The 13,060-nt window shown below is 45.3% G+C and overlaps 1 protein-coding gene across 3 annotated transcripts in view; it reads left to right on the plus strand.

Annotated features, from left to right (window-relative positions):
* The window catches only part of PRKCE (protein kinase C epsilon), a 646,138-nt gene that overhangs the window by 342,807 nt on the left and 290,271 nt on the right, over nt 1-13,060 (plus strand). For all 3 annotated transcript variants that reach the window (XM_024753630.1, XM_024753627.1, XM_024753628.1), the window contains 2 exons: nt 2,353-2,552; nt 5,307-5,480. In XM_024753630.1, coding sequence (XP_024609398.1) covers nt 2,353-2,552; nt 5,307-5,480 — 374 coding nt within the window. The remainder of the gene's footprint in view (nt 1-2,352; nt 2,553-5,306; nt 5,481-13,060) is intronic.

Consider the following 13,060-nt stretch of genomic DNA (forward strand, 5'->3'; position numbering starts at 1 on the left):
GTGAGGCTGGCGAAGAGCCTGAGAGAAGCAGTGGGGAGGAAGCCAGCTCTAGGACTGACTCCCCTCTAGAGCTCAGCTCGGGAGGTTTCCTTCCCCGTCAGAATGTGCTGAAGGTCATCAGAGGTTTCTGAATTCTACAGGCATCCAGGGATGCCGAGGCTGAGGAGGCACTTACACGTTTAAGACCTTCCCCTCTGGTGACCAGAACCAGATCTCACTGGGAAGGGATTTTTGCATCGGCAGAACATTCACCATCATTAATGAATCATAACAGTAGTGCCTTGATGTTCTGTAGCCCCTTTTCTTTCGTCTTCCTTATCCTAATTTTATGCTCACGCCGACTCTCTTGTCCATGCTCCCTTACTGTCCCCAGGTTACAGGGTGGGAAGTGGAAGGCAGAGAGTTGAAAGGGTTTGTCCAAAGGTCAGGAACTAAGTCAGTGGTAAGGGTGAGACTGCACCCCTCCTGGCATAGGGGCCCCATTCTCAGAATCCATGCCATCAAACCCTCCCTGGGGGTCATCACTGTGACCCAGCCCTTGGAGTGACCCTAGCCCTTACCTAGGAGTAAATAAAACAGCTGCAAGGGGGTATGCCAGTCCTGAGGCCACAGAATAATTGGTCTGAGTGCCTCTTCGTGCTGCTCTGGTTTACTTTCTGCATCTTTATACTCTGCTTCATTTCAAAAGAGGTTTGACCCATCTGTTAGTAAGCTGACGGTACTCTGGGGCCTCCAAGCAAGCAGGTACTATCCCGGCCCAGTGTGGGTATTTTCATGTTTCCCTTTTTTTAATGCTGAGAGCTCCTTTGAGAGCTTCTAGGAGACAGGGTCATATGGTAAAGAGACCCCAAGTAAGGGATGAGGTGCCCGGGTTTCTAGGCCTGGTCCCTGCCCAGAGTGCTGTCCAGCCTTGGCAGGACACCGTGCCCCTCGGGACTTCTCTTTGGCCCCAGTCAGTGCAAGTACGGCATTCCCCAGCAGTGTTGTGAGCACAAAGGGACGTGAAAACCCTCTTAGCAAGACATGGCATTATTGCAGAGCAGAAATAAGGCACTATTCCTCTTCCCTCTGTTGTAAGAACACATAGAAAGACATTTTCTTCAAGTTTTGATATCCCCAAGCATCCAAGTTCTGTCTTCCAAAATCCATTTATTAATTTGCCTTGGAAGTTAGGCTGAGAAGCTCTGTGCTGAGACCAAAAGTTATACTTAGTTAAGAGTAAGAGATAGAAAACTGCAGAATTGGCATGGGCATATCTGTAGACTCGGAAGCTGTCTTCACCCCTCCCCTCTACCCTGCCCCGACACATCTCAGAGTAGTCAAACTCCAGATCCAAGGAAGATCTCCAGGTTCCTGGAGTGAGCTCTCATGGGCCTCAGTCCTTCTGAAAAGAAGCCAAAGTTGTCTTTACGTCAAGCAGCACGGGGTCACTAATGCGTGATTCTGGTTCCCAAGGGTCAGTAGTTTGTGTTCCCTTCCTGTGATCCCAGTTATTCACGAGCATCTTTTAAAACTGGGTTATGCTTAAGATGCCCATTTCTACACAGAGGGGTGTACGTCTTGGTGAATATATAGCTAACAGTAAAGCTTCCTCAAATAGAAAAGGTCAAAGGATCATCCAGCCTTATCATCCCCAGGTAATTCAGGTCACATACTCTGGAGGGGCACAAGGCTGTGTCGTAGTTGTGAAATTGTACTGAGGAATCCCTGTCCCGTCCTAGGTAAATCTGCAGCATGTCACTCTTGGGAAGCAGTTCTTTTGGTAATGATAAGCCCATTGCTCATTTTGTTAAATAACCTTGTGTAAGATGGGTTTTTAGAATAAACCCAGCAACAAGGCCAAATAAAGTCCCTTAGAAGGCAAAGGCTTCTTAGTCCCAGCTATTGAAATAATTACCTCACCAACAATTACTGTAACAATGGTTCTCCATTAGTCATTGTTCTAATTTTCAAAGGAAACTGGAAGGGTACCTGTTGCCTTGGGGACTCTGCGAGGTTCCAGAGAAGGCCAGGATTCCTCCATTACACCTAGAATAATGGAGTAAATAGGCTACTGGCTGAAGGGGGCTTTCGGAGAGGTGGCCTGGTCCCAGAGTAAGAGGAAGATCTGAAGGAGTTGGTTGGCGGGGACGGCCTCCTCTTTGCATGCCTAGGCCTTGCTCTACGTTAGGTGCCAAGGAAAGTGTGCAGAGCAAATGAAGCCACGTAAAGGGATGCCCCACTGGGTCTGCTGCTGTGAAGAACCAGAAGGAGGGTTGAGAGCTCGTGGGGGTAAATTCTGAGTATTAAATCCTAATGGGAAGGGCTCGTGAGGTATGCGCTAATGCAGTATCTTGTCACCCTTGGCCCTAGAAATAAAAGAACTTGAAAACAACATCCGGAAGGCCTTGTCATTTGACAACCGAGGGGAGGAGCACAGGGCAGCAGCATCCACCGACGGCCAGCTGGCGAGCCCGGGCGAGAATGGTGAAGTCCGGCAAGGCCAGGCCAAGCGCTTGGGCCTGGATGAGTTCAACTTCATCAAGGTGTTGGGCAAAGGCAGCTTCGGCAAGGTCTGTGGCATGCAGGGGCAGGGCTGCTGGTTTGGTCCAAGATTAAGTGATGAGCATTTCAGCCTAGTCTGACTGACTATGTTTTCCTTCCTTGTTGAGTGCAGATGGCCTGAGGCCAAGCAGACGGGAGCCAGGGTTCTCCTGCTAACTAACTAGCTGTGGGAGTTCAGCGTAGTCATTCCACCTCTCTGGGATTTAGTTTTTCTCGTTTGTCAAATGGGGACAGGAATCAAGTGAGAGAGTGGGGGAGAAAGCACCTGGAACGGTTTAAATTGCACTACGTGTGCTTGGCATCCCGTTATCGATAATAGTAACGATAGCTTTCTTGCCTTCAGAGATCCGTCTGAAATTCTGACTTTAATTCATCATGAAGACTTTGGAAATGAATTCTAGAATCTCTGCCCTCAGTGAACTTGGGGCTCAAAGGAAATCTTAGCATGTATTACTTTGGAAATATAATGTTCTTCAACTGACTTTTCTGCCACTGACTAAATGTCTTGTGTGTCCTCTGCACCTGGCAAGAGATTGAGCACAACTGTCTCGTGTCTTGGATGAGGGGCCACTGCCCTCGGTTCCATTCTCCCTATCCTGCTCACCCCGAGCCCGACACAGCGATGTGGGGCGTGGGTGCAGAGTGTGTCCGCTAAAGTATTTGCAGTGATCAACCAGCATTCTGAAGGTGGGGTGAGATGGAAAAATAATCCCGTTTATTTTAGAAAGAAGATGGAAGGGCAGAGAGCCTAGGAAGCTGGTTAACACTTCAGTTCAGACCCCTGATTATTCCTGCTCTTCCCAAAGCCATGCCTGGGGGTCGATGGGAGTCATCTTTCTAGGACTTCCCAGAGCAGAGCGCCGGTGCTCAGGGGCCCAGGTGCCTGGCTCTGGGAGCTCCCAGGGGTCCCATGCCCTCACGCGTCCTGGACTTTTGCAGGCTGAGCTGCAGACCTGCTCTACTTCTCTCTCAAGGGAGTGGCTCTCTGGAACCCCCAGGCTATGAGCCCCGGTTCTTAACCCATCTCACCTGCTCCATCTCATCCTGAGATCGCAGTGGCAGGAAAGGAACTGGGATTGGCTTAAATGGCAAAAGATGAAGCAATCACATTCTTTGGAGACTGGTTAAATAAGAAACAGACCCCAGTCCTCTGAGGAGGCATAACTCTGGGATGTGAGCAGGACCTGGTTTAACTTTGAGCAAGATTCAAGGGGAAGAAAGCGGGCTCAGAGTTTCCAGGTTTTCATAGGGTATACGCAGGATGGAAACTGTGATGACTCTGGAGCATTTAGGTTGCTTCTTCAGAGAAATTGCAGCCAAAGTTTGAGCCAGTTTTAAAGAGTTTGTATTATACGTGGGCGACAGAGGTCTTCAGGGTAACATCCTGAACACCGTCGTGAAGCCTCTGAGTTACTATTCTTTAGCTCTACTAGAATACTGTACTTAGGAGTTATTCAGTGGGAGAAAGTCTTGTCACATGTATAGGGAAATGAGTGCAAAAATATCAAATGATAGGAAAACTTTAAGAAAATAGAACTGCTAATTTGCTCTCTAGAGAAGGAATCACATTCCCAGCTTTAAAGCTATAGAGGAAACCATAAAGGTAAACAAGGACAGATTCGACTACATAAGATAGGGGACCCTGTTCAATAGAAAAAGATAACAGAAAATCATAAAACAGTCTTAGAAAAACATTTGCAAAAAGTAAAGTGGGGGCTTCCCTGGTGGCGCAGTGGTTGGGAGTCCCCTGCCGATGCAGGGGACACGGGTTTGTGTCCCGGTCTGGGAAGATCCCACATGCCATGGAGCGGCTGGGCTCGTGAGCCATGGCCACTGAGCCTGCACGTCCGGAGCCTGTGCTCCGCAACGGGAGAGGCCACAACAGTGAGAGGCCTGCATACCGCAAAAAAAAAAAAAAAAATGTATAGTGGTGGGAACTTTATATACCAAGCTCATACAGATGTGTAAGAAAATAGATAACTAGAGGGAGGAAATTGACAAATAATTCACACAAAACGTAAATATAATTAGACAACAAATATTTTTAGTTTCATTACCAGTTAAAACAGCATTGAGGTAACATTTCACACCCACGACATGAGCAAAAACGTTTTTTAAGTGAAAGCACCCACTGTTGGTAAATTTGCATGGAACTAAAGCACTTCTACATTGCTAGCGACAGATTATATTGTACATCCTCTTTGAAAGTCAGTTAGGAAATGTGCAAAATATTTAACTCTATAATCCACTTCTAAGGCTTTCCATCTTAAAACTGTGATATAAAAGAAAGAAAATTATATGTATAAAAATGCTTGATGCAGTTTATATAGTAATAATTAGATGTAACTCAAGTGTCTAATATGAGGTAAATGGTTAACCTGTTACTGATATACTTGAATTGAGTACCAGCAACCATGATATGGTGGAGACCATGTAGAGAAATGCTTATGAAATAATGTTCAGTTAAAAAACAATCTATTTGCTGTACTCTAATTGCAAGTATGACAAATTACATGAACATACGAGTAATTATTTAATAAATGTGCGTTGAACTTTTCTTTGCCTGGACACTGTTAGAGATTAAAAATAAATAAATTGTAGTAGCTGTATTAGGATGGGTAGTCTTTACATTTTAAATACTATTATGCTATTTAAAATTAAAGAAAAAAAAGGAGTTAGTTTTTAAAGCATTTGATGTTGTCTTGGGTTTCTTTTGATTCCCTACAAGTATAGACTTACGGGGTGGTTTTGGTTGATTACAGGTCATGTTGGCGGAGCTCAAAGGCAAAGATGAAGTATATGCTGTGAAGGTCCTGAAGAAGGATGTCATCCTTCAGGATGATGACGTAGACTGCACAATGACAGAGAAGAGGATTTTGGCCCTGGCGCGGAAACACCCGTACCTAACCCAACTCTACTGCTGCTTCCAGACCAAGGTATGTTTTAGAAGAAGCTGGTGGACCTCCATCTTGGGGTTGTGCCATAGGACACTATGGTATCTTGACTGTCAGATAAAAAAAATCAGTCATAGATCCCCTATATTATTTTCTCAAAGACCTTGTAAAGTGGAATGGATTTTACCCTTGAAAAGATCAAGGTATATTTGAACAGTATTCTCTTTTTTAAGGGCAAGGGATTTTCCATTCAAGGTTGTGCTTGTGAAGGGATGAGAGGGCGATAGAAGTCTTTGCAAATGTAGCTGGACAAAGCCGAATGACTAACCCCGGTGTTTGCTCCTTGGAGAAAACAACAGGCGTGGTTAGTCCTTTCTCAGCTCCTACCTTTCTGTCACTAGGCAAATCCCTTAAGTTCTTTATGGCCTTCGGATCAAATGAAAAAAGAGTAAAGGCCACCCGAACCACATCTAACCTGTGTAATGTCATATGAGGTAAAGGATGTGAACAAGTGCTTAAAATGCCATCGTGGGGAATTCCCCGGCAGTCCAGTGGTTAGACTTCGACGCTTTCACTGCCGGCCTGGGGTTCGATCTCTGGTCTGGGACCTAAGATCCCATCCCGCAAGAGATGTGGCATGCCAAAAAAAAAACGGTTGCCATCGTGAACCACAAATATAAGGTAGCATTTTAAAACTACCAAGTAGGTGCCTGGGGACCAGAAGGTGGCAGTAAAGAAATGAAAATAATCTGTAAGTACATTATGGAGTCTGACCGATGAGTATCCTTAACTCATTTGTTACTTATTCTTAGTAAAGAAGAGAAATGCCAACATTCGTCATGAAGCTCTTTTATTACCCCATTTCGGGGAATAAAATGAGTGAAAGTCTTTCAGGATGCCTTAAGGATTTGTAGCCCTTAGCTCCTTGAGGAGGCAAAGGCAGCCTCACCTGAAACGCTTACCCGTATCCATCTGGAGCCCAGACAGTGATGGGTGCCACCTTGGACAGATGATTCCTTGCTCCTTGGCATACTCTCACCACCGTGTCGTTGCGAATGCCAGTCTTTCCACTTGGAATTCAGCAATTACTCATTTGGTCATTTGGCCAATTTTTATTTTATTATATTTTACTGAATCCTTTCCATGTGCCCAGTGTCGTGCCAGGTGCTGGAGAGGTCGTGGTAAGCAAGGCCCAGTCCCCGACCTCAGGGAATTTACAGTCTCTTTGGTACACTATTTCCCAAAGGGTATTTCTCTGAACCTTCCTCACTGGAGAAACTTTTCAGAATAAAAGGCACGAAGTGAGAGAGTAGCATGGACATATATACACTACCAAATGTAAAATAGATAGCTAGTGGGAAGCAGCTGCATCGCACAGGGAGATCAGCTCTGTGCTTTGTGTCCACCTAGAGGGGTGGGATAGGGAGGGTGGGAGGGAGGGAGATGCAAGAGGGAGAGGATATGGAGATATATGTATACGTATAGCTGATTCACTTTGTTATACAGCAGAAACTAACACAACATTGTAAAGCAATTATACTCCAATACAGATGTTAAAAAAAAAAAAAGAATGAAAGACTCTGTGGCCCATAGTTTGGGACACTGCAGTCTTGACCTCTCTTAGAGTGTCTCAACATACATTTGCTTGTCAGAGTTGCTGAGGAGAACTGCAATGGAAAAATATATATATTACCTTTACTTAATCTACTGTTTCCCAATGATGTGATCCCAAGCTTTACCTCACTGTCACTACCCATTCCAAACACTGATCAAATGAAATTTTTCCTAACCCTCTGAAATCGCTGGAGAATATGAAATATCTCCTGAAAAATCTGGAAATCCCTTTTCTGAACAAGTATAGGACATAACATGCATCCAGAACAAGGATAGCTAGTGTGTATTGCCTGATATTTGTGGGTCCGTGCGTGCGTGTGTGTGTGTGTGTGTACACGCGCAGAATCCAGTGTGACGATAGAGGGTCAGTCACGACGTCAACTTTCCTCTTTTCTCCACATGAGCGTGATCCTGGATTAATGAGAAATGTGTCCTATATCTCTTTATCTGCCATGGTACCTGTCAGAGGGCCTCACAACCGGTAGGTTGTCACTCTCAGAATTGGAGGGTTGGAAGATTTTTTTTAAATTCTCTCTTCTAATCTTCTTTTTGCACCAGTGAGAAAATCAGATTTCAGAGAAGTAAGTCTTTTGCCCACAGATACTTGGTATTGGCCAGGTTGAACTTACCGTCTCATCGCTGCGACTCCCAGTCCAGTGGGGACTTGCTCTGACATCACGTTGTATCCCCTCTGTGGGGAGACTCCCCTCTTCCCCTGCGTCTAGCAGCTGTGCCATCTCTTTCACCCTCTGAGCTGGTTTCCTAGGCAGGCATCCACACGAGCTTGCTTTCTTTGGACGTGTTGCCAAGAGGTCTGACATCCCAGGAGGGGTCCAGTCCAGTTGTAGGGACCCTGTGAACCCCCTGTACGTGGTGGACCTAGAGAGCCAGAGCGGAGGCTCTGCTTCCCTGCCCTCTTGGTGAATGAGTGAGGGAGCAGGAACGATGTCTTCAGTGTCAGCAGTGTTCTCTTCTGTGTGGTTAGCATTGGCTGAGGGTCTTCACTGTATGGCTGCTCTTGGAGCATGAGGTGGCATCGTACGACACCATGAGTTTCCTTTACGGCAGAACAGTGACCAAACTGACATGGAGATCGGTGTCTGGGTGGTAGAGGGTGAGGTTGGGGAGAGAGGGGACTCTCCTCTGAAGTTCAGAGATTTGCTAACTCTTTTCTCAGGCCAGTGTCAGGTAGCGGCAGTTACAGGAGCAAGTCCCAGACTACCGTTGCTCAGTAGAACATGGCACATCTCACTTTACGTGACAGATGTATGCTCATCTAATTTTTCTAAAGCAAATCATATTTTAACCTCGCCGAAGGACCTCTGCTTACTAGAAAGGAATCTTATGAGGAATCATAACCCCCCAGCTTAACCGTCAGAAAGTGTGGCTTTTCCTATGGCAACCAGTCATCATGTTTTTAAAAAGGAGCTGTTGTTCACCTGACTCTGAGGTAGGTGCTGGGTATGGAGTTATCAGCAAAAAGGAAGGCGATTCTCAAGTGGAGGAGTTTACTCAATAAGGGATGGGGCTTAAAAGTTTTTTCACAGCAAAGGAAAACATAAACAAGGCTAAAAGACAACCCTCAGAATGGGAGAAAAATATTTGCAAATGAAGCAACTGACAAAGAATTAATCTCCAAAATTTACAAGCAGCTCATGCAGCTCAATATCAAAAACAACCCAATCCAAAAATGGGCAGAAGACCTAACTAGACATTTCTCCAAAGAAGATATACAGATGGCCAACACACACATGAAAGGATGCTCAACATCACTAGTCAGTAGAGAAATGCAAATCAAAATTACAATGTGTATCATCTCACACCAGTCAGAATGGCCATCATCAAAAAATCTACGAACAATAAATGCTGGAGAAGGTGTGGAGAAAAGAGAACCTTTTTGCAGTGTTGGTGGGAATGTAAATTGATACAGCCACTATGGAGAACAGTATGGAGGTTCCTTAAGAAACCAGAAATAGAACTACCATATGACCCCGCAATCCCACTACTGGGCATATACCTTGAGAAAACCGTAGTTCCAAAAGTGTCATATACCACAGTGTTCACTGCAGCTCTATTTACAATAGCCAGGACATGGAAGCAACCTAAGTGTCCATCGACAGATGAATGGATAAAGAAGATGTGGCACATATATACAATGGAATATTACTCAGTCATAAAACGAAACAAAAGTATTTGTAGTGAGGTGGATGGACCTAGAGTCTGTCATACAGAGTGAAGTAAGTCAGAAAGAGAAAAACAAATACCATATGCTAACACATATATATGGAATCTAAAAAAAAAAAAGTGGTTCTGAAAAACCTAGGGGCAGGACATGAAAAAAGATGCAGACATAGAGAATGGACTTGAGGACACGGGGAGGGAGAAGGGTAAGCTGGGACGAAGTGAGAGAGTGGCATGGACATATATACACTACCAAATGTAAAACTGATAGCTAGTGGGAAGCAGCCGCATAACACAGGGAGATCAGCTCGGTGCTTTGTGACCACCTAGAGGGGTGGGATAGGGAGGGTGGGAGGGAGATGCAAGAGGGAGGAGATATGGGGATGTATGTATATGTATAGCTGATTCACTTTGTTATACAGCAGAAACTAACACCATTGTAAAGTAATTATACTCCAATAAAGATGTTAAAAAAAAAAAAGAAAAGAAACTACTAGTCGAATTTTGATGTAAAATAAATAAGGGATGGGGGTGGGGAGTTATACTAACTTCCATAACAAACAGCTTTGAGACGGTATGTTCTGGGTGGAGGTGTTCGAGCTGGGAGGACTCAGAGGCGGGGATGAGCTTTAGTCTGGAGGTGGGGAAAGAGCTCAGTCTAGGCTCTGCAGAGTGGGGAGGACTGGGACAGGACTTGGGTGGGAATGGGAGCCGAGTTCAGTGGCCATCGTTCAGTCCAGCTTTAGTTTCACTTTTCCTGAAAAGGGCAGTGTTTCTTAGCCACCGTTAGCCTGGTTTTGACTAAGACTCTAATACATGATTAAGGAACACAAGACCTGCTTGCAATCCTATTAAGATTTCTTTCATTCTTGTTTGATTATGACACAGAGAGCAGCAATAATGTTAAGTCGGGTTTGATTATTTTTAGATGGGCCTTTATTGTTTGGTATGTAGAAGAAACAGCCCCTACGAAAGCATTCCTTTGAGAAGTTCCTGAGGGATCGCACATGGCTTCAGGGCACGCGCTACGCGGATTGCCTGACAGGACTTGGAAGTGTGTGAGGTCCCACGTCTGGTATGGTGACCAATGGCAATGATTGTGTAAGCCTACTGGCGCCAATCGTGACGTCAGGTCATGAGTTAGGTCTGGTCACCACAGCCCACTGAATGACCGAGTTACAGTTAAAGAAGGATGTGGCCTTTTCTGTGCCAAGCCCACCTGCCCTTGGCTTCTGCACTCTGATCGTTCTCCATGGGATTTAGAAGGAAAAAAAGCAAATGAAATGGCTCCAGAGCTTGTGAGAAAAGGCAGAAAGCCCCCCAAATTAAGCCAGTAACTTCAATTTCAATCAGATTCACACCAGTATGTTTGACTTGAGTTCCCACTATGCTGTGTGCTCTTTGGAATGCTGGAATCACCTGAAACAACGGGAGAAATCTACAAAACTATACTTGACTAAATAGTAAACATATGGTATGAAAAGGGGGGGCGAAAGGACCTCCCACTCCAGCGGAGATGAAGTAGTCTCATTTCTCTCAGGCCCTCCCTCTTACAACAAAAAAAAGCCCTGGGCATAATTCTTATTTTATAAAGGCATTATGCTCATCAAGACTGACATCGCCATAAAGAATTATAGACATTGTGCTATCTGTTGATATGGATGAGAAACTAAAACTTTCATGTTTTAAACTGATTTTTTAATGGATAATGTTAACAGCACATTTAATATTTTCATACACAAAATAATTTTTTCTTGGTTAAAAAAAGGTATGGCCTGTAATTAATTCAATGAATATACAAGTATTTATTGGGCATCTGTTATATGCTAGACACTGCTAGGTTCTGGGGCTACAAAGCCCAGAACATTCTGAACGCATGGAGATTGCTGTTTAGTGGGGAGACAGACATGCAATGAGTGATATTCTACAGCATTGTAACTCTTCTAGTGGAGCCCTGTAGGTGATTCATTTGAAGCTCTGCAGAAGGCAGTTGGGAAGGCTTCCTGGAAGAGGTGGCACCTAACTTGGACCTTGAAGCGCGGGCAGCATTTGGAAAAGGATAAAGGCAAAGAGATGCTGATGAAGCCTAGAACTCATCTCCAACTCTCATTTTCATTGTTATTTTTCCAACACTGGAACTCCCAGCTCAGTCTGTGTCCTGCTTCTTCCAAGGAAATGTCAACGGCTAAACAACCACAGGGAAGGAGAAGAAGAAAGGGGAGGGTATTTGGAAAATAAAGAGGGAGCTTCCTGCGTCTGCAAGATCAGATGTTGAGTGGTAGAGAGGGGAGATAATACTGGGAGGCTGCTTCTTTGGGCTCTAAAAGTTATGGGCTGCTCAACATCAGGGCTTAGGGAGAGGCGTGATTTCAGGAATTGCCTCTTCTGGCTTCCCACTCATCCACGGAAGGCTGGGGATGGGAGAGCCACTGAGTGGTACGTTTGTTTTTGCTTTTGTTTTTCTAGTTATAAGAAATAAAATTCTCAGGCATTTTGAGCCGCTGCATGTGATCCCCATTGTGAAATCATCCCTTCCAACTAAACCTGACTTCAATAAATTCATCCGTGATTTTTCCTCTTTAAAAATATGAGTCTCTACCTAATTGTCCTCATCCCCCACTCTTTGGCATTTCCTGCCAGGCCTGGGAAGACAGCTCCTGGAGGGCTTGGTCAGTGTGAGTCGCTAAGAAGGAAACAGAGGGTGAACTAGAGAATCTCCCTTGGCCAACCTCCCTCACTGCCCTGGGGGAAATGCAGGATGGAAAAATCCTTAAAAAGCAACCGGAGACATTTTTCAAATGAGTTTTAATAAGCTGTGTGAGCAGGGGGTGAAAACTGCTGGGAAAAGAGTGTTGACTATGCAGGGGGAAAACTGAGGTTTCAAGGAACTTGGACATTCTTGTGACTGTCAGTTCTGAAGAGCAGCAAACACGAAAGCCAAAAACAGAGTAAAAATTAGGGCACTGGTAGTTTGTTTTGTTTTTTTTAAAAGAGGTGACTGTGTCAGATTAAATCTAAAAAAGCTGAGAATGAAGTATGGGTCTCTTTTGTACTAGAGCACACCATCTGAGGCAGCCTGGTGTCTGAGGGGTTGGAGGGGCTTTCATTGGATTTGACGAGTGCCTCAGGAGCATAGACTGAGACGTTCAACACCGTGAGATGGTATATGGGTCAGGCAGCCACCTGGGAATCGATAATGCTTGCTAGTAAAAGAGATAGCCTCCGTAGTTTCTAACAGATTTCAGTGAAATGAGATCTATGGTAGAGGGTACAGGCTTACCGTTGGCAGAAGCCATTGTCAACGTGATGAGACTCCAGCAGACTCTATCTCCTTACTGCCAAAGACCATCCTGCCCTAGAGCAAGCCGGTCAACAGAGCCACTGCTTTTAATCAGCCAAGAAGACATCTTCAGCAAGGGCCTGCAGCGTGCAAATCACCGCGAGGCTTTACAAGACTTTTAGAATAGGACCTCTGTCAAAGTGGTGGTTATAATCACTGTTCACTTGAGGAGGATGGGCTGAGGTCAGTGGAGGGCTGGTGGGGATTGGGGGGCGGGGTGCGGGTGGTAGGGAGAGAGAGAAAAAGAGTGTGTATGTGGTGGGGAGGGGCGTGTCTGTGTGCAGACCTACCAGGGGTGCCCAACCCAGTTGGAGAGAGGAGATCATGGTTTTCATAAGAAAGCAAGGCTTCACAGAGGTGGAGGGCCAGGTCTAGAAGCCTAATAGGATGCATTCTGCATGATGAAAGGAAAAGTTACAGAGTGATTACTGCTCACGTGCCCCCTGGGGCAGAGAGGTGTGTGGGGGGGGGGGGGGGCCCTAAATCT

Source organism: Neophocaena asiaeorientalis, unplaced genomic scaffold, assembly GCF_003031525.2.
Source record: "Neophocaena asiaeorientalis asiaeorientalis breed wild unplaced genomic scaffold, Neophocaena_asiaeorientalis_V1.1 scaffold171, whole genome shotgun sequence".
Lineage (NCBI taxonomy): Eukaryota > Metazoa > Chordata > Mammalia > Artiodactyla > Phocoenidae > Neophocaena > Neophocaena asiaeorientalis.